This window comes from Ascaphus truei, unplaced genomic scaffold (genome assembly GCF_040206685.1).
Source record: "Ascaphus truei isolate aAscTru1 unplaced genomic scaffold, aAscTru1.hap1 HAP1_SCAFFOLD_342, whole genome shotgun sequence".
Taxonomy (NCBI): domain Eukaryota; kingdom Metazoa; phylum Chordata; class Amphibia; order Anura; family Ascaphidae; genus Ascaphus; species Ascaphus truei.
In genome coordinates this window covers 26,198-50,239 of record NW_027456421.1, presented here as the reverse complement: position 1 = coordinate 50,239, position 24,042 = coordinate 26,198, and the positions used below count along the sequence as shown (strand labels likewise).

At 54.0% G+C, this 24,042-nt stretch overlaps 1 protein-coding gene across 1 annotated transcript in view; it reads right to left on the bottom strand.

Annotated features, from left to right (window-relative positions):
• Window positions 1-24,042, bottom strand: part of LOC142483605 (kinesin light chain 4-like) — a gene marked incomplete at its 5' end in the record, with an annotated part of 197,888 nt that overhangs the window by 147,802 nt on the left and 26,044 nt on the right. Inside the window, 2 exons of the mRNA XM_075583617.1 lie at window positions 1,684-1,736; window positions 14,889-14,988. Of these exons, the coding sequence (XP_075439732.1) occupies window positions 1,684-1,736; window positions 14,889-14,988 (153 nt within the window). The remainder of the gene's footprint in view (window positions 1-1,683; window positions 1,737-14,888; window positions 14,989-24,042) is intronic.

The following is a 24,042-nucleotide window of genomic DNA, read 5'->3' as shown; positions in this document are numbered from 1 at the left end:
GGCCTGGGATCTGGGCCCTGACGTGAGCGTGATTAGCAGTGACAGAGGCCTGGGATCTGGGTCCTGACGTGAGCGTGATTAGCAGTGACAGAGGCCTGGGACCTGGGTCCTGACGTGAGCGTGATTAGCAGTGACAGAGGCCTGGGATCTGGGCCCTGACGTGAGCGTGATTAGCAGTGACAGAGGCCTGGGATCTGGGCCCTGACGTGAGCGTGATTAGCAGTGACAGAGGCCTGGGATCTGGGCCCTGACGTGAGCGTGATTAGCAGTGACAGAGGCCTGGGATCTGGGCCCTGACGTGAGCGTGATTAGCAGTGACAGAGGCCTGGGATCTGGGCCCTGACGTGAGCGTGATTAGCAGTGAGAGGACTGGGATCTGGGTCCTGACGTGAGCGTGATTAGCAGTGACAGAGGCCTGGGATCTGGGACCTGACGTGAGCGTGATTAGTAGTGACAGAGGCCTGGGATCTGGGCCCTGACGTGAGCGTGATTAGCAGTGACAGAGGCCTGGGATCTGGGCCCTGACGTGAGCGTGATTAGCAGTGACAGGCCTGGGATCTGGGCCCTGACGTGAGCGTGATTAGTAGTGACAGAGGCCTGGGATCTGGGCCCTGACGTGAGTGTGATTAGCAGTGACAGAGGCCTGGGACCTGGGCCCTGACGTGAGCGTGATTAGCAGTGACAGAGGCCTGGGATCTGGGACCTGACGTGAGCGTGATTAGCAGTGACAGAGGCCTGGGATCTGGGCCCTGACGTGAGTGTGATTAGCAGTGACAGAGGCCTGGGATCTGGGCCCTGACGTGAGCGTGATTAGCAGTGAGAGGCCTGAGATCTGGGCCCTGACGTGAGCGTGATTAGCAGTGAGAGGCCTGGGATCTGGGCCCTGACGTGAGCGTGATTAGCAGTGACAGAGACCTGGGATCTGGGCCCTGACGTGAGCGTGATTAGCAGTGAGAGGCCTGGGATCTGGGTCCTGACGTGAGCGTGATTAGCAGTGACAGAGGCCTGGGATCTGGGCCCTGACGTGAGCGTGATTAGCAGTGACAGAGGCCTGGGATCTGGGTCCTGACGTGAGCGTGATTAGCAGTGACAGAGGCCTGGGATCTGGGCCCTGACGTGAGCGTGATTAGCAGTGAGAGGCCTGGGATCTGGGTCCTGACGTGAGCGTGATTAGTAGTGAGAGGCCTGGGACCTGGGCCCTGACGTGAGCGTGATTAGCAGTGACAGAGGCCTGGGATCTGGGCCCTGACGTGAGCGTGATTAGCAGTGACAGAGGCCTGGGATCTGGGCCCTGACGTGAGCGTGATTAGCAGTGACAGAGGCCTGGGATCTGGGCCCTGACGTGAGCGTGATTAGCAGTGACAGAGGCCTGGGATCTGGGTCCTGACGTGAGCGTGATTAGTAGTGAGAGGCCTGGGACCTGGGCCCTGACGTGAGCGTGATTAGCAGTGAGAGGCCTGGGATCTGGGTCCTGAGAGTGTGTGTGACTAAGTGACAGGGGGCACTGCTCCTGTCCGCTCTTGCCTGCCCGCTTACTCGCTGGGGGACTTGAGCGCTGCTAACAGAGAGAGCGGGTATGTACCAAGGTGAGCAGGTGGGGACATACACACACACACACCCACAGACCAGAACACACAAGGCAGCCAGTGTACACACACACCCAGGGAACAGAGAAATACTCACCTTGCTCATTTCTTCTCTCTCCTCTGCATGCATCCAGATAGGCTTGTGATCATCTGAGAGACAAACACATAGTACACTGAATAAGACACACACACATAGAGCACGCTGTACGAGACGCACACAGAGCACGCTGTATGAGACACACACAGAGCACGCTGTATGAGGCGCACACACAGAGCACGCTGTACGAGGCGCACACAGAGCACGCTGTACGAGACACACAGAGCACGCTGTACGAGGCGCACACAGAGCACGCTGTATGAGACACACACAGAGCACGCTGTACGAGGCACACACAGAGCACGCTGTATGAGGCGCACACAGAGCACGCTGTATGAGGCACACACAGAGCACGCTGTATGAGGCGCACACAGAGCACGCTGTATGAGGCACACACAGAGCACGCTGTATGAGACACACACAGAGCACGCTGTATGAGGCACACACAGAGCACGCTGTATGAGGCACACACAGAGCACGCTGTATGAGGCACACACAGAGCACGCTGTATGAGGCACACACAGAGCACGCTGTATGAGGCGCACACAGAGCACGCTGTATGAGGCACACACAGAGCACGCTGTATGAGGCACACACAGAGCACGCTGTATGAGACGCACACACAGAGCACGCTGTATGAGGCACACACAGAGCACGCTGTATGAGACGCACACAGAGCACGCTGTATGAGGCGCACACAGAGCACACTGTATGAGGCACACACACAGAGCACGCTGTATGAGGCACACACACAGAGCACGCTGTATGAGGCACACACACAGAGCACGCTGTATGAGGCACACACAGAGCACGCTGTATGAGGCACACACAGAGCACGCTGTATGAGACGCACACAGAGCACGCTGTATGAGACACACACAGAGCACGCTGTATGAGACACACACAGAGCACGCTGTATGAGGCACACACAGAGCACGCTGTATGAGACGCACACACAGAGCACGCTGTATGAGACGCACACACAGAGCACGCTGTATGAGACGCACACAGAGCACGCTGTATGAGACGCACACAGAGCACGCTGTATGAGGCACACACAGAGCACGCTGTATGAGGCACACACAGAGCACGCTGTATGAGGCACACACAGAGCACGCTGTATGAGGCACACACAGAGCACGCTGTATGAGGCACACACACAGAGCACGCTGTATGAGACGCACACAGAGCACGCTGTATGAGGCACACACAGAGCACGCTGTATGAGGCACACACAGAGCACGCTGTATGAGGCACACACAGAGCACGCTGTATGAGGCACACACAGAGCACGCTGTATGAGGCACACACAGAGCACGCTGTATGAGGCGCACACAGAGCACGCTGTATGAGGCGCACACAGAGCACGCTGTATGAGGCGCACACAGAGCACGCTGTATGAGGCACACACACAGAGCACGCTGTATGAGGCACACACAGAGCACGCTGTATGAGGCACACACAGAGCACGCTGTATGAGGCACACACAGAGCACGCTGTATGAGGCACACACAGAGCACGCTGTATGAGGCACACACAGAGCACGCTGTATGAGGCACAGAGCACGCTGTATGAGGCACACACAGAGCACGCTGTATGAGACGCACACACAGAGCACGCTGTATGAGGCACACACAGAGCACGCTGTATGAGGCACACACAGAGCACGCTGTATGAGGCACAGAGCACGCTGTATGAGGCACACACAGAGCACGCTGTATGAGGCACAGAGCACGCTGTATGAGGCGCACACAGAGCACGCTGTATGAGGCACACACAGAGCACGCTGTATGAGACGCACACACAGAGCACGCTGTATGAGACGCACACAGAGCACGCTGTATGAGGCACACACAGAGCACGCTGTATGAGGCACACACACAGAGCACGCTGTATGAGGCACAGAGCACGCTGTATGAGACACACACAGAGCACGCTGTATGAGACACACACAGAGCACGCTGTATGAGGCACACACAGAGCACGCTGTATGAGACGCACACAGAGCACGCTGTATGAGACGCACACAGAGCACGCTGTATGAGACGCACACAGAGCACGCTGTATGAGACGCACACAGAGCACGCTGTATGAGACGCACACAGAGCACGCTGTATGAGACGCACACAGAGCACGCTGTATGAGACACACACAGAGCACGCTGTATGAGACACACACAGAGCACGCTGTATGAGACACACACAGAGCACGCTGTATGAGACACACACAGAGCACGCTGTATGAGGCGCACACAGAGCACGCTGTATGAGGCACACACAGAGCACGCTGTATGAGGCACACAGAGCACGCTGTATGAGGCACACACAGAGCACGGTGTATGAGACGCACACAGAGCACGCTGTATGAGACGCACACACAGAGCACGCTGTATGAGGCACACACAGAGCACGCTGTATGAGGCACACACAGAGCACGCTGTATGAGACACACACAGAGCACGCTGTATGAGGCACAAACAGAGCACGCTGTATGAGGCACAAACAGAGCACGCTGTATGAGACACACACACAGAGCACGCTGTATGAGACGCACACAGAGCACGCTGTATGAGACACACACAGAGCACGCTGTATGAGGCACACACAGAGCACGCTGTATGAGACACACACAGAGCACGCTGTATGAGACACACACAGAGCACGCTGTATGAGACACACACAGAGCACGCTGTATGAGGCACACACAGAGCACGCTGTATGAGACACACACAGAGCACGCTGTATGAGACACACACAGAGCACGCTGTATGAGACACACACAGAGCACGCTGTATGAGGCGCACACAGAGCACGCTGTATGAGGCACACACAGAGCACGCTGTATGAGACACACACATAGCACGCTGTATGAGACACACACAGAGCACGCTGTATGAGACGCACACAGAGCACGCTGTATGAGGCACACACAGAGCACGCTGTATGAGGCACACACAGAGCACGCTGTATGAGGCACACACACAGAGCACGCTGTATGAGGCACACACAGAGCACGCTGTATGAGGCACACACAGAGCACGCTGTATGAGGCACACACAGAGCACGCTGTATGAGGCACAGAGCACGCTGTATGAGGCACACACAGAGCACGCTGTATGAGGCACACACACAGAGCACGCTGTATGAGGCACAGAGCACGCTGTATGAGACACACACAGAGCACGCTGTATGAGACACACACAGAGCACGCTGTATGAGGCACACACAGAGCACGCTGTATGAGACGCACACAGAGCACGCTGTATGAGACGCACACAGAGCACGCTGTATGAGACACACACAGAGCACGCTGTATGAGACGCACACACAGAGCACGCTGTATGAGGCGCACACAGAGCACGCTGTATGAGACGCACACAGAGCACGCTGTATGAGACGCACACAGAGCACGCTGTATGAGACACACACAGAGCACGCTGTATGAGACGCACACACAGAGCACGCTGTATGAGACGCACACAGAGCACGCTGTATGAGACGCACACAGAGCACGCTGTATGAGACACACACAGAGCACGCTGTATGAGGCGCACACAGAGCACGCTGTATGAGACGCACACAGAGCACGCTGTATGAGACACACACAGAGCACGCTGTATGAGGCACGCACAGAGCACGCTGTATGAGACGCACACACAGAGCACGCTGTATGAGGCACACACAGAGCACGCTGTATGAGGCACACACAGAGCACGCTGTATGAGGCAAACACAGAGCACGCTGTATGAGACACACACAGAGCACGCTGTATGAGACGCACACAGAGCACGCTGTATGAGGCGCACACAGAGCACGCTGTATGAGACGCACACAGAGCACGCTGTATGAGACGCACACAGAGCACGCTGTATGAGACGCACACAGAGCACGCTGTATGAGACGCACACAGAGCACGCTGTATGAGACGCACACAGAGCACGCTGTATGAGGCACACACAGAGCACGCTGTATGAGGCACACACAGAGCACGCTGTATGAGGCGCACACAGAGCACGCTGTATGAGGCGCACACAGAGCACGCTGTATGAGACGCACACAGAGCACGCTGTATGAGACACACACAGAGCACGCTGTATGAGGCACACACAGAGCACGCTGTATGAGGCGCACACAGAGCACGCTGTATGAGACCCACACAGAGCACGCTGTATGAGACACACACAGAGCACGCTGTATGAGACGCACACAGAGCACGCTGTATGAGACGCACACAGAGCACGCTGTATGAGACGCACACAGAGCACGCTGTATGAGATGCACACAGAGCACGCTGTATGAGGCACACACAGAGCACGCTGTATGAGACGCACACAGAGCACGCTGTATGAGACGCACACACAGAGCACGCTGTATGAGACGCACACAGAGCACGCTGTATGAGACGCACACAGAGCACGCTGTATGAGGCGCACACAGAGCACGCTGTATGAGGCACACACAGAGCACGCTGTATGAGGCACACACAGAGCACGCTGTATGAGGCACACACAGAGCACGCTGTATGAGGCACACACAGAGCACGCTGTATGATGCACACACAGAGCACGCTGTATGAGGCGCACACAGAGCACGCTGTATGAGACGCACACAGAGCACGCTGTATGAGGCGCACACAGAGCACGCTGTATGAGACACACACAGAGCACGTATGAGGCACAGAGCACGCTGTATGAGACACACAGAGCACGTATGAGGCACAGAGCACGCTGTATGAGACGCACACACAGAGCATGCTGTATGAGACGCACACACAGAGCACGCTGTATGAGACGCACACAGAGCACGCTGTATGAGACGCACACAGAGCACGCTGTATGAGGCGCACACAGAGCACGCTGTATGAGGCACACACAGAGCACGCTGTATGAGGCACACACAGAGCACGCTGTATGAGGCACACACAGAGCACGCTGTATGATGCACACACAGAGCACGCTGTATGAGGCACACACAGAGCACGCTGTATGAGACGCACACAGAGCACGCTGTATGAGGCGCACACAGAGCACGCTGTATGAGACACACACAGAGCACGTATGAGGCACAGAGCACGCTGTATGAGACACACAGAGCACGTATGAGGCACAGAGCACGCTGTATGAGACGCACACACAGAGCATGCTGTATGAGACACACACAGAGCACGCTGTATGAGGCACACACAGAGCACGCTGTATGAGGCGCACACAGAGCACGCTGTACGAGGCGCACACAGAGCACGCTGTATGAGGCACACACAGAGCACGCTGTATGAGACACACACAGAGCACGCTGTATGAGACACACACAGAGCACGCTGTATGAGACACACACAGAGCACGCTGTATGAGGCGCACACAGAGCACGCTGTATGAGGCACACACAGAGCACGCTGTATGAGACACACACATAGCACGCTGTATGAGACACACACAGAGCACGCTGTATGAGACACACACAGAGCACGCTGTATGAGGCACACACAGAGCACGCTGTATGAGGCACGCACACAGAGCACGCTGTATGAGACGCACACAGAGCACGCTGTATGAGGCACACACAGAGCACGCTGTATGAGGCACACACAGAGCACGCTGTATGAGGCACGCACAGAGCACGCTGTATGAGGCACAGAGCACGCTGTATGAGGCACACACACAGAGCACGCTGTATGAGGCACACACAGAGCACGCTGTATGAGGCACACACAGAGCACGCTGTATGAGGCACACACAGAGCACGCTGTATGACACACAGAGCACGCTGTATGAGGCACACACAGAGCACGCTGTATGAGGCACACACACAGAGCACGCTGTATGAGGCACAGAGCACGCTGTATGAGACACACACAGAGCACGCTGTATGAGACACACACAGAGCACGCTGTATGAGGCACACACAGAGCACGCTGTATGAGACGCACACAGAGCACGCTGTATGAGACGCACACAGAGCACGCTGTATGAGACACACACAGAGCACGCTGTATGAGACGCACACACAGAGCACGCTGTATGAGGCGCACACAGAGCACGCTGTATGAGACGCACACAGAGCACGCTGTATGAGACGCACACAGAGCACGCTGTATGAGACACACACAGAGCACGCTGTATGAGACGCACACACAGAGCACGCTGTATGAGACGCACACAGAGCACGCTGTATGAGACGCACACAGAGCACGCTGTATGAGACACACACAGAGCACGCTGTATGAGACGCACACAGAGCACGCTGTATGAGACACACACAGAGCACGCTGTATGAGGCACGCACAGAGCACGCTGTATGAGACGCACACACAGAGCACGCTGTATGAGGCACACACAGAGCACGTATGAGGCACAGAGCACGCTGTATGAGACACACACAGAGCACGCTGTATGAGGCACACACAGAGCACGCTGTATGAGGCAAACACAGAGCACGCTGTATGAGACACACACAGAGCACGCTGTATGAGGCGCACACAGAGCACGCTGTATGAGACGCACACAGAGCACGCTGTATGAGACGCACACAGAGCACGCTGTATGAGACGCACACAGAGCACGCTGTATGAGACGCACACAGAGCACGCTGTATGAGGCACACACAGAGCACGCTGTATGAGGCACACACAGAGCACGCTGTATGAGGCGCACACAGAGCACGCTGTATGAGGCGCACACAGAGCACGCTGTATGAGACGCACACAGAGCACGCTGTATGAGACACACACAGAGCACGCTGTATGAGGCACACACAGAGCACGCTGTATGAGGCGCACACAGAGCACGCTGTATGAGACCCACACAGAGCACGCTGTATGAGACACACACAGAGCACGCTGTATGAGACGCACACAGAGCACGCTGTATGAGACGCACACAGAGCACGCTGTATGAGACGCACACAGAGCACGCTGTATGAGATGCACACAGAGCACGCTGTATGAGGCACACACAGAGCACGCTGTATGAGACGCACACAGAGCACGCTGTATGAGACGCACACACAGAGCACGCTGTATGAGACGCACACAGAGCACGCTGTATGAGGCGCACACAGAGCACGCTGTATGAGGCACACACAGAGCACGCTGTATGAGGCACACACAGAGCACGCTGTATGAGGCACACACAGAGCACGCTGTATGAGGCACACACAGAGCACGCTGTATGATGCACACACAGAGCACGCTGTATGAGACACACAGAGCACGTATGAGGCACAGAGCACGCTGTATGAGACGCACACACAGAGCATGCTGTATGAGACACACACAGAGCACGCTGTATGAGGCACACACAGAGCACGCTGTATGAGGCGCACACAGAGCACGCTGTACGAGGCGCACACAGAGCACGCTGTATGAGGCACACACAGAGCACGCTGTATGAGGCACACACAGAGCACGCTGTATGAGGCGCACACACAGAGCACGCTGTATGAGACACACACAGAGCACGCTGTATGAGACACACACAGAGCACGCTGTATGAGGCGCACACAGAGCACGCTGTATGAGACGCACACAGAGCACGCTGTATGAGACGCACACAGAGCACGCTGTATGAGACGCACACAGAGCACGCTGTATGAGACGCACACAGAGCACGCTGTATGAGACGCACACACAGAGCACGCTGTATGAGGCACACAGAGCACGCTGTATGAGGCGCACACAGAGCACGCTGTATGAGGCACACACAGAGCACGCTGTATGAGACACACACAGAGCACGCTGTATGAGACGCACACAGAGCACGCTGTATGAGACGCACACAGAGCACGCTGTATGAGACGCACACAGAGCACGCTGTATGAGGCGCACACAGAGCACGCTGTATGAGGCGCACACAGAGCACGCTGTATGAGGCACACACAGAGCACGCTGTATGAGGCACACACAGAGCACGCTGTATGAGGCACACACAGAGCACGCTGTATGAGGCACACACAGAGCACGCTGTATGAGGCACACACAGAGCACGCTGTATGAGACGCACACAGAGCACGCTGTATGAGACGCACACACAGAGCACGCTGTATGAGGCACACAGAGCACGCTGTATGAGGCGCACACAGAGCACGCTGTATGAGACACACAGAGCACGCTGTATGAGACACACAGAGCACGCTGTATGAGGCACACACAGAGCACGCTGTATGAGGCACACACAGAGCACGCTGTATGAGGCGCACACAGAGCACGCTGTATGAGGCGCACACAGAGCACGCTGTATGAGGCGCACACAGAGCACGCTGTATGAGACACACACAGAGCACGCTGTATGAGGCGCACACAGAGCACGCGGTATGAGGCGCACACAGAGCACGCTGTATGAGGCACACACAGAGCACGCTGTATGAGACGCACACAGAGCACGCTGTATGAGGCACACACAGAGCACGCTGTAAGAGGCACACACACAGAGCACGCTGTATGAGGCACACACAGAGCACGCTGTATGAGGCACACACAGAGCACGCTGTATGAGGCACACACAGAGCACGCTGTATGAGGCACACACAGAGCACGCTGTATGAGACACACACAGAGCACGCTGTATGAGACACACACAGAGCACGCTGTATGAGACACACACAGAGCACGCTGTATGAGGCGCACACAGAGCACGCTGTATGAGGCGCACACAGAGCACGCTGTATGAGACACACACATAGCACGCTGTATGAGACACACACAGAGCACGCTGTATGAGGCACACACAGAGCACGCTGTAAGAGGCACACACACAGAGCACGCTGTATGAGGCACACACAGAGCACGCTGTATGAGGCACACACAGAGCACGCTGTATGAGGCACACACAGAGCACGCTGTATGAGGCACACACAGAGCACGCTGTATGAGACACACACAGAGCACGCTGTATGAGACACACACAGAGCACGCTGTATGAGGCACACACAGAGCACGCTGTATGAGGCGCACACAGAGCACGCTGTATGAGGCGCACACAGAGCACGCTGTATGAGACACACACATAGCACGCTGTATGAGACACACACAGAGCACGCTGTATGAGACACACACAGAGCACGCTGTATGAGACACACACAGAGCACGCTGTATGAGGCACACACAGAGCACGCTGTATGAGGCACGCACACAGAGCACGCTGTATGAGACGCACACAGAGCACGCTGTATGAGACACACACAGAGCACGCTGTATGAGACACACACAGAGCACGCTGTATGAGGCACACAGAGCACGCTGTATGAGGCGCACACAGAGCACGGTGTATGAGACGCACACAGAGCACGCTGTATGAGACGCACACACAGAGCACGCTGTATGAGGCACACACAGAGCACGCTGTATGAGGCACACACAGAGCACGCTGTATGAGACACACACAGAGCACGCTGTATGAGGCACAAACAGAGCACGCTGTATGAGGCACAAACAGAGCACGCTGTATGAGGCACACACACAGAGCACGCTGTATGAGACGCACACAGAGCACGCTGTATGAGACACACACAGAGCACGCTGTATGAGGCACACACAGAGCACGCTGTATGAGACACACACAGAGCACGCTGTATGAGACACACACAGAGCACGCTGTATGAGACACACACAGAGCACGCTGTATGAGGCACACACAGAGCACGCTGTATGAGACACACACAGAGCACGCTGTATGAGGCACACACAGAGCACGCTGTAAGAGGCGCACACAGAGCACGCTGTATGAGGCACACACAGAGCACGCTGTATGAGACACACACATAGCACGCTGTATGAGACACACACAGAGCACGCTGTATGAGACACACACAGAGCACGCTGTATGAGGCACACACAGAGCACGCTGTATGAGGCACGCACACAGAGCACGCTGTATGAGACGCACACAGAGCACGCTGTATGAGGCACACACAGAGCACGCTGTATGAGGCACACACAGAGCACGCTGTATGAGGCGCACACAGAGCACGCTGTATGAGGCGCACACAGAGCACGCTGTATGAGGCACACACAGAGCACGCTGTACGAGACGCACACAGAGCACGCTGTACGAGGCGCACACAGAGCACGCTGTATGAGACGCACACAGAGCACGCTGTATGAGGCACACACAGAGCACGCTGTATGAGACACACACAGAGCACGCTGTATGAGGCACACACAGAGCACGCTGTATGAGGCGCACACAGAGCACGCTGTACGAGGCGCACACAGAGCACGCTGTACGAGACACACACAGAGCACGCTGTATGAGGCACACACAGAGCACGCTGTATGAGGCACACACAGAGCACGCTGTATGAGACACACACAGAGCACGCTGTATGAGACACACACAGAGCACGCTGTATGAGACACACACAGAGCACGCTGTATGAGGCGCACACAGAGCACGCTGTATGAGACGCACACAGAGCACGCTGTATGAGGCGCACACAGAGCACGCTGTATGAGGCACACACAGAGCACGCTGTATGAGGCACACACAGAGCACGCTGTATGAGACACACACAGAGCACGCTGTATGAGGCACACACAGAGCACGCTGTATGAGACACACACAGAGCACGCTGTATGAGACACACACAGAGCACGCTGTATGAGACACACACAGAGCACGCTGTATGAGACACACACAGAGCACGCTGTATGAGACGCACACAGAGCACGCTGTATGAGGCGCACACAGAGCACGCTGTATGAGGCACACAGAGCACGCTGTATGAGGCACACACAGAGCACGGTGTATGAGATGCACACAGAGCACGCTGTATGAGACGCACACACAGAGCACGCTGTATGAGGCACACACAGAGCACGCTGTATGAGGCACACACAGAGCACGCTGTATGAGACACACACAGAGCACGCTGTATGAGACACACACAGAGCACGCTGTATGAGGCACACACAGAGCACGCTGTATGAGGCACACACACAGAGCACGCTGTATGAGACGCACACAGAGCACGCTGTATGAGACACGCACAGAGCACGCTGTATGAGGCACGCACAGAGCACGCTGTATGAGACGCACACAGAGCACGCTGTATGAGACGCACACAGAGCACGCTGTATGAGGCACACACAGAGCACGCTGTATGAGGCACACACAGAGCACGCTGTATGAGGCACACACAGAGCACGCTGTATGAGGCACACACAGAGCACGCTGTATGAGGCACACACAGAGCACGCTGTATGAGGCACACACAGAGCACGCTGTATGAGACGCACACACAGAGCACGCTGTATGAGGCACACACAGAGCACGCTGTATGAGGCACACACAGAGCACGCTGTATGAGGCACACACAGAGCACGCTGTATGAGACACACACAGAGCACGCTGTATGAGGCACACACAGAGCACGCTGTATGAGGCGCACACAGAGCACGCTGTATGAGGCACACACAGAGCACGCTGTATGAGACACACACAGAGCACGCTGTATGAGGCGCACACAGAGCACGCTGTATGAGGCGCACACAGAGCACGCTGTATGAGGCACACACAGAGCACGCTGTATGAGACACACACAGAGCACGCTGTATGAGGCACACACAGAGCACGCTGTATGAGACACACACAGAGCACGCTGTATGAGGCACACACAGAGCACGCTGTATGAGGCACGCACATAGAGCACGCTGTATGAGACGCACACAGAGCACGCTGTATGAGGCACACACAGAGCACACTGTATGAGGCACACACAGAGCACGCTGTATGAGGCACACACACAGAGCACGCTGTATGAGGCACACACAGAGCACGCTGTATGAGGCGCACACAGAGCACGCTGTATGAGGCGCACACAGAGCACGCTGTATGAGGCACACAGAGCACGCTGTAAGCACGCTGTATGAGGCACACACAGAGCACGCTGTATGAGGCACACACAGAGCACGCTGTATGAGGCACACACAGAGCACGCTGTATGAGGCACACACAGAGCACGCTGTATGAGGCACACACAGAGCACGCTGTATGAGGCACACACAGAGCACGCTGTATGAGGCACGCACACAGAGCACGCTGTATGAGACGCACACAGAGCACGCTGTATGAGGCACACACAGAGCACGCTGTATGAGGCACACACAGAGCACGCTGTATGAGACACACACAGAGCACGCTGTATGAGACACACACAGAGCACGCTGTATGAGGCACACACACAGAGCACGCTGTATGAGGCACACACAGAGCACGCTGTATGAGGCACACACAGAGCACGCTGTATGAGGCGCACACAGAGCACGCTGTATGAGGCACACACACAGAGCACGCTGTATGAGGCACACACAGAGCACGCTGTATGAGGCACACACAGAGCACGCTGTATGAGACACACACAGAGCACGCTGTATGAGACACACACAGAGCACGCTGTATGAGACGCACACACAGAGCACGCTGTATGAGGCGCACACAGAGCACGCTGTATGAGACGCACACACAGAGCACGCTGTATGAGGCACACACACAGAGCACGCTGTATGAGGCACACACAGAGCACGCTGTATGAGGCACACACAGAGCACGCTGTATGAGACGCACACACAGAGCACGCTGTATGAGGCACACACAGAGCACGCTGTATGAGGCACACACAGAGCACGCTGTATGAGGCACACACAGAGCACGCTGTATGAGGCACACACAGAGCACGCTGTATGAGACGCACACAGAGCACGCTGTATGAGACACACACAGAGCACGCTGTATGAGACACACACAGAGCACGCTGTATGAGACACACACAGAGCACGCTGTATGAGGCACGCACAGAGCACGCTGTATGAGACGCACACACAGAGCACGCTGTATGAGGCACACACAGAGCACGCTGTATGAGGCACAGAGCACGCTGTATGAGACACACACAGAGCACGCTGTATGAGACGCACACAGAGCACGCTGTATGAGGCGCACACAGAGCACGCTGTATGAGACGCACACAGAGCACGCTGTATGAGGCACAGAGCACGCTGTATGAGGCACACACAGAGCACGCTGTATGAGACGCACACAGAGCACGCTGTATGAGGCGCACACAGAGCACGCTGTATGAGGCACACACAGAGCACGCTGTATGAGGCACACACAGAGCACGTATGAGGCACAGAGCACGCTGTGTAACAGTACCTGGGGGCGGGGGGAGGGTAACAGCAGTATTTCTATGGTATCAGTAGTATCTGGTACTCACCGTCCACAGATCCGAACTCCTTGACATGAGCCTGTGTGAGAATGTCTTTGTAAAGTTGCTCTGCAGCTTTGTACTTGGCCTGCTTCAGGTAACAGGATGCCTAAGGGAAACACACATGGCTGTCACACGTGCACACGCCGCAGCCACACACACACACACACACACACACACACACACACACACACACGGCTGTCACACGTGCACACGCCGCAGCCACACACACACACACACACACACACACACACACACACACACACGGCTGTCACACGTGCACACGCCGCAGCCACACACACACACGGCTGTCACACGTGCACACGCCGCAGCCACACACACACACGGCTGTCACACGTGCACACGCCGCAGCCACACACACACACACACACGGCTGTCACACGTGCACACGCCGCAGCCACACACACACACGGCTGTCACACGTGCACACACCGCAGCCACACACACACACGGCTGTCACACGTGCACACGCCGCAGCCACACACACACACACACACACACACACAGCTGTCACACGTGCACACGCCGCAGCCACACACACACACGGCTGTCACACGTGCACACGCCGCAGCCACACACACACACGGCTGTCACACGTGCACACGCCGCAGCCACACACACACACGGCTGTCACACGTGCACACGCCGCAGCCACACACGGCTGTCACACGTGCACACGCCGCAGCCACACACACACACACACACACACACACAGCTGTCACACGTGCACACGCCGCAGCCACACACACACACGGCTGTCACACGTGCACACACCGCAGCCACACACACACACACACACACACATACATCTGTCAGACGTGCACACGCCGCAGACACACACACACACACACACACACACACACACACACACACACACACAGATGTCACACGTGCACACGCCGCAGCCACACACACGGCTGTCACACACGTGCACACGCCGCAGCCACACACACACACACACGGCTGTCACACGTGCACACGCCGCAGCCACACACACACACGGCTGTCACACGTGCACACGCCGCAGCCACACACACACACACACACACGGCTGTCGTGTGCATGCACAGAGCGGTCTGATAGAGACGCACAGCTGTCACACGTGCACACGCCGCAGCCACACACACACACACACACACGGCTGTCACACGTGCACACGCCGCAGCCACACACACACACACACACACACACGGCTGTCGTGTGCATGCACAGAGCGGTCTGATATAGAGACGCACAGCTGTCACACGTGCACACGCCGCACCCACACACACACACACACACACGGCTGTCGTGTGCATGCACAGAGCGGTCTGATATAGAGACGCACAGCTGTCACACGTGCACACGCCGCAGCCACACACACACACACACACACACACGGCTGTCACACGTGCACACGCCGCAGCCACACACACACACACACACACACACACGGCTGTCGTGTGCATGCACAGAGCGGTCTGATATAGAGACGCACAGCTGTCACACGTGCACACGCCGCAGCCACACACACACACACACACACACACACACGGCTGTCACACGTGCACACGCCGCAGCCACACACACACACGGCTGTCACACGTGCACACACCGCAGCCACACACACACACACACACACACATACATCTGTCAGACGTGCACACGCCGCAGCCACACACACACACACACACACACACACACACACACACACACACACACACAGCTGTCACACGTGCACACGCCGCAGCCACACACACGGCTGTCACACACGTGCACACGCCGCAGCCACACACACACACACGGCTGTCACACGTGCACACGCCGCAGCCACACACACACACGGCTGTCACACGTGCACACGCCGCAGCCACACACACACACACACACACGGCTGTCGTGTGCATGCACAGAGCGGTCTGATAGAGACGCACAGCTGTCACACGTGCACACGCCGCAGCCACACACACACACACACACACACACACACACACACACACACGGCTGTCACACGTGCACACGCCGCAGCCACACACACACACACACACACACACGGCTGTCGTGTGCATGCACAGAGCGGTCTGATATAGAGACGCACAGCTGTCACACGTGCACACGCCGCACCCACACACACACACACACACACACACACGGCTGTCGTGTGCATGCACAGAGCGGTCTGATATAGAGACGCACAGCTGTCACACGTGCACACGCCGCAGCCACACACACACACACACACACACACACACGGCTGTCACACGTGCACACGCCGCAGCCACACACACACACACACACACACACACACACGGCTGTCGTGTGCATGCACAGAGCGGTCTGATATAGAGACGCACAGCTGTCACACGTGCACACGCCGCAGCCACACACACACACACACACACACGGCTGTCACACGTGCACACGCCGCAGCCACACACACACACACACACACACACACACACACACACACACACGGCTGTCGTGTGCAGGCACAGAGCGGTCTGATATAGAGACGCACAGCTGTCACACGTGCACACGCCGCAGCCACACACACACACGGCTGTCACACGTGCACACGCCGCAGCCACACACACACACACACACGGCTGTCGTGTGCATGCACAGAGCGGTCTGATAGAGACGCACAGCTGTCACACGTGCACACGCCGCAGCCACACACACACACACACACACACACGGCTGTCACACGTGCACACGCCGCAGCCACACACACACACACGGCTGTCGTGTGCATGCACAGAGCGGTCTGATATAGAGACGCACAGCTGTCACACGTGCACACGCCGCACCCACACACACACACACACGGCTGTCGTGTGCATGCACAGAGCGGTCTGATATAGAGACGCACAGCTGTCACACGTGCACACGCCGCAGCCACACACACACACACACACACACACACGGCTGTCACACGTGCACACGCCGCAGCCACACACACACACACACACACACACACGGCTGTCGTGTGCATGCACAGAGCGGTCTGATATAGAGACGCACAGCTGTCACACGTGCACACGCCGCACCCACACACACACACACACACACGGCTGTCGTGTGCATGCACAGAGCGGTCTGATATAGAGACGCACAGCTGTCACACGTGCACACGCCGCAGCCACACACACACACACACACACACACACGGCTGTCACACGTGCACACGCCGCAGCCACACACACACACACACACACACACACACACACACACACACACACACGGCTGTCGTGTGCAGGCACAGAGCGGTCTGATATAGAGACGCACAGCTGTCACACGTGCACACGCCGCAGCCACACACACACGGCTGTCGTGTGCAGGCGCAGAGCGGTCTGATATAGAGACGCACAGCTGTCACACGTACACACTCACTCGCCGCACCAACACGCACACAGGGTTAAGGTGCATACCCAGAAAACCACCCACAGACAGCTGTTTCGACCTTAATGGGTCTCATCAGTGTGGGGTTGATTTTACTGGGAATGCAAGAGAGGCTATGGGATAGGCTAAACCATAATACTGAGTTAAGTTATGGTGAGTAAAAAAAGTGACAAAAACCCTCCACAGGAAAGCAAATATGCAAATATAACTGTATGCTCATCTGCATGTCTTAGGCAGGTCACACTGATGAGACCCATCAAGGTCGAAACAGCTCTCTGTGGGTGGTTTTCTGGGTATGCACCTTAACCCTGGCTGTGCTCAAAGCTGTGACCATGCAGCAAGCTTAAGCCTATAGGGAACCATGTTAAAAATGGTTGAGGCAAAAAGTGACACTGTGTGCTCATTTGCATGTCATTTCCCAGAATCCCTTGCTGCAGTGGAAGTGCTGTATGCTGGGTGATGATGGGGAAAGGCGGGGTTGCAGACCTGCCTAAGACATGCAGATGAGCATACAGGAATATTTGCATATTTGCTTTCCTGTGGAGGGTTTTTGTCACTTTTTTTACTCACCATAACTTAGCTCAGTATTATGTTTTATTTATATATATATTCATACACATACACATACGTTCATCATCTCACACCCTCCTGTACAGCTCAGCACCCCGTTACGCTGCAGTGTGCGATATTACAGCGGGATTGTGGCGTTCTGCTGTGTGTCACGCTGGATTTTGGTAAAAGCCGCCCAATCACACAGCAGTCTCGGATAAACCCACACAGGATCACTAGCTGTGGGCTGTGGGCGTCAGTGTTACAGCAGCAATGAATTGCTGCTTGTGTTCTGCAGTATTTGATTGTTGTATATGTTGGTAAGATAAGCGCTACCGTACCTAAATAAGGTTTTATAGGTGGCCACCATCAGCCCGTCCCTCACACTGAGATGTGTGTGTGTATACACACACACACACACACACACACACACACACACACACACACACATATATACACACACACACACATATATACACACATATATACACACACACACACACACATACACACACACACACACACACACACACACACCCTTCACAGCTCACAGTATACACCTTCGCACAGGCACGCGCACGGCCGCACACACTATAGAACAGCCCTAAGACAGCAGCTATTATTATCCTCTATGTGTCTCCTGTCGCTCGGCGCGCGTATCGCCTAGGAGAAAGTCTATTTGACTTTGGTCTATGATCATAATATGTATTAAATAAACTTCTCATTATCCAACAAATCCTTGTTTGTGAGTTTACAAACAACGACAAGACATTCAGCTTTAATTCAAGGGGTTACATAGTTACATAGTATGTCTCTGTATATATCTGTATGTGCAGAGAGACGTCTCTGTATATATCTGTATGTGCAGAGAGACGTCTCTGTATATACAGTTAGGTCCGGAAATAATTGGACACTGACACAATTTTCATAATTTTGCCTCTGTACGCCACCACAATGGATTTGAAATGAAACAACCGAGATGCAATAGAAGTGCAGACTTTCAGCTTTAATTCAAGGGGTTGAACAAAAATATCGTATGAAACGTTTAGGAATTGCAACCATTTTCATACACAGTCCCCTTATTTCAGGGGCTCAAATGTAATTGGACAAATTAACACAATCATAAATAAAATGTTCATTTTTAATACTTTGTCGAGAATCCTTTGCAGGCAATGACTGCTTGAAGTCTGGAACGCATGGACATCACCAAACGCTGGGTTTCCTCCTTTGTGATGCTTTGCCAGGCCTTTACTGCAGCTGTCTCTAGTTGTTGTTTGTTTGTGGGTCTTTCTGCCTTAAGTTTTGTCTTCAGCAAGTGAAATGCATGCTCGATCGGGTTGAGATCAGGTGATTGACTCGGCCATTGCAGAATATTCCACTTCTTTGCCTTAAAAAAACTCCTGGGTTGCTTTCGCAGTATGTTTTGTGTCATTGTCCATCTGTAAAGTGAAGCGCCGTCCAATCAACTTCGCTGAATTTGGCTGAATCTGAGCAGACAATATATCCCTATACACTTCCGAATTCATCCGGCTGTTTCTGTCTTCTGTCACATTATCAATAAACACTAGTGACCCAGTGCCATTGTAAGCCATGCATGCCCATGCCATCACACTGCCTCCACAGTGTTTTACAGATGATGTGGTATGCTTCAGATCATAAGCCATTCCAAGTCTTCTCCATACTTTTTTATTCCCCTCATTCAGGTACAAGTTGATCTTAGTTTTCTCTGTCCAAAGAATGCTGTTCCAGAACTGGGTTGGCTTTTTTTTTTTAGATATTGTTTGGCAAAGTCTAATCTGGCCTTTCTACTGTCGAGGCTTATGAATGGTTTGCATTTTGTGGTGAACCCTCTGTATTTGCTCTCGTGAAGTCTTCTCTTTATGGTAGACTTGGATAATGATATGCCTACCTCCTAGAGAGTGTTCTTCACTTGGCTGGATGTTGTGAAGGGGGTTTTCTTTACCATGGAAAGGATCCTACGATCATCCACCACTGTTGTCTTCCGTGGACGTCCAGGCCTTTTTGTGCTGCAGAGCTCACCAGTGCGTTCTTTTTTTTTCTCAGAATGTACCAAACTGTTGATTTGGCCACTTCATTATTTCCAGTACACAATGTGCCCGCCATTCATTATCTCCAGTATACAATGTGCCTGCCACTCATTATCTCCAGTACACAGCTTGCACCCATTTGCCATTTCAAGGCAATTAGGCACAATCTAAATACCCTTATATTGGTGTTGAGTGAGCGGTGTAACCTCTGTTGCTGTGTATATATAGTGTGACACAGTCACTAACTCAGTAGGCTGGAATAGTGAATGGAGAGATGCTGCAGCCAGTTCACAGAGTGTTAATCTCCTCAGACAGAAAGAAGCACACCTGCAGCCTAATTAAGCAGGAGGCCTGAGAGACTGCAGGTTTAAAAGCAGGAAGTGACACACACACAGAGAGCTTGTTTTTCCACAGGAAGGTGGAGAGAACTCTCCCGGCTGGGAAGCCGTTGCTGTTGCTCTGGTCCCCCAGTCCTGCGAGGAGCTAGGCTGCTGGAACCAGCTGGGACCCCAACCCTGGATAAAGATCAAGATCGCTGCGAGGCTGGATATAGCTTGCTACTGGAGCGGCAAAACAGATAAGACTTTATTCTTATACGTATCGTTATCCTTTGTGTAGCATATTTTGGGCATGACCAGATTAGCTGGCTGTCCTGTTAGTAAGGGCTCAAGAAGTGAGTTGGTGTCCCTAACGGGACTAGGCTTTAATTTTCAAGAAAGTAGTTTCTTAAAGGGACAGTGCACCCATACTTATTTTGGTTGTGGCTAATAAACCACTAGTGTTTAAAGTTTCCTATCGTGTCTAGCGTCTTACTGACCCCGCCGCGAGGCCGTCCTGCCACAGGTGGTGTCAGAAGTGGGATGCTACGCCTCTGGGGGTCAGTAGATGAAAATGTGTTGAGACACTGAACTCAAGCGAAAAAAAAAAAAAAAAATGAGTTTTTGCTGAAGCATGGAAGTTACAGCTAGCAAGCGCTGAGTGTAAATTTTGCCCCGTCGGGTATGAAAGGATTGCTGTGTAAAGCTAATGCCTTTTGCTGAAGTGAGAGAATTTGCAGCTAGCAAGTGCTGTGAGCAAAGTTTGCCCTGTCTGGTAAAAAAGAAAGTGAAAATGATTTTTGGCAAAGATGTTGCCCTAAGAAGAACCCAGAAGGTTCAAAGATTGTAAAGCTCGTACAACTTACGTGTGTTGTGCAAAGTCTGCCTCGTCGGGTGTGAAAAAAAAACAAAAAAAACAAAAAAAACAAAAACGGGGTTTTAAAATGGCCGCCGTCAAGTGTCAGTTTTGCAATGTACTTAACCATACAAAACAGTGTCCCTTCAGGCCATATGATGATTATGATGACGACGCATATGTGGCCCCGAGAAGAGAGACGTACCCGCAGATGAAAGCTGCAAAAGTTGCCTGTGTGTGTGCCCAGTAACACTGATGTCTCTGGAACTAATAAAACAAAGAGAAAGAAGAAAAATAAAAATATTTGTCAAGTCACAGAGAAAGTGACCGAACCACTTGAGCCTGCGATATCAGGACAACAGGCGTCAGCAAGCCACCGAGATGTGCTGCAGACCGGAGTGATGGGCAGAATTGTCCCTGGAACGGTGGCAAAGGAAAAGGAGAAGCAAAGGGAAGCTGAATCCTTGATCCAGGGAAAAGAGGCCTTAATTTCTGCACTCCAAACTGCCCAGCGTGATTATGATGTCTTGCAGGAACAATTGAATAGGGAGCGAGAAGCTAATGCAGAGGTACAGAGATGTATACTCCCAGCTATACAAGAGTATGCGGCATTAAAGAAAACAGAGCAGCTCTTGCGGAGTGAGTTGGAGGAGCTGACGACAAGCTTGAATAAAGCCAACACCTCAATTGCTAACATGGAATCAGAGAGAACAAGTCCTGACTGGAGACTATGCTATCAGATGTCCCAGAGAGATGTGCAAAACTTCATCAAAGACTTAGAAGTTTCTCACCAAGAAGCTAGCACGCTCAAAACAGAGCTGGAGCTCTCACGCCAGGAGGGCCACAGTCTAAACACAGAGCTGGGTATGTTGAAGGAAACCCATGAGAATGCCCTGAGGGATTTAGAGACTGTAAGGAAGGAGAATGTAAGTCTGACGCAGAAAAATTCAGACTTGACTGATCAAATCAGTAAAGGTGATAAGAAGCTCCACCAAGCAGGAAAAGTGGAGGAGCAATTAATCCAGGAAAAGCTAGAGGTGCAGGAAGCACTGCAGAATGCAGAGAGGATGCAACGTGTCTCCCTGCAGCAGCACACACAGGCAACGCACTTATGGCAGAGCCAGCTGCAAGAGCTACATGCAAGTCTGCAAGCAGCCAAGGAGAAGCAGCGAGTGCTACAGGAACGGCTGAGTACCCAGTATGTCCCCACAGAACAGCATGAGGAACTGAGGGCCACACTGTACGCCACAAGAGCATCGCTAGGGGCAGAGCTGGGTACTTTGAAGAAAGCCAATGAAACGGTCCTAAGGGATGTAAAGACTGTGAAAATGGAGAATATAAACCTGAAGGAAGAGGTTTTAAACCTGATTGGTCAGGTCAGTGATGGGACTCAGAAGCTTCACCAAGCGCAGAAAGTGAAGACACAATTGTCGCAAGAAAAAAATGAAGTACAGACTGCTCTGCAGAATGCAGAGAAAATGCTGGAAAAAGAATGCCTCGCCCTGGAGCAGCTGAAGATCACGTTGAGCGCCACAAGAGCATCGCTGGAGGCGGAGCTTAGAAGCCAGGTGACTCTGTGTGAGAGGGAACATGAGAAGGTCCAAAGACTGGAGCAAGAGCTGGAGAAGCAGAGAGGCAACTCCATCTCCATGAGTCAGTATGCCAAGGAGAAAGAAGCCTAGAAGCCAGAAGCAACAGCGATACTGGCGACAAAAACTGCAGAGCACCAAAAGATGAAGGAGGAGCTGACGCAAGCCCAGAGCAAGCACCGGGAAGAGGTGAGGGCCCTGAGAGGGGATTTTCAGGATCAAATTGAAGAGCTGCAAACGCAGGTTGCTGAGCACAAGATACAGCTCGCCGAGCGGGAGAAGGTGACCGTCCGACAGGTGGCTTGCCTGTCATTGCGCTATGAAACCGAGATGGCTGATACCCGCAAGCTGCTGGACCACACGTCCAATGATATGGCCCGACTGCAGCTGGAGCTGGACAAG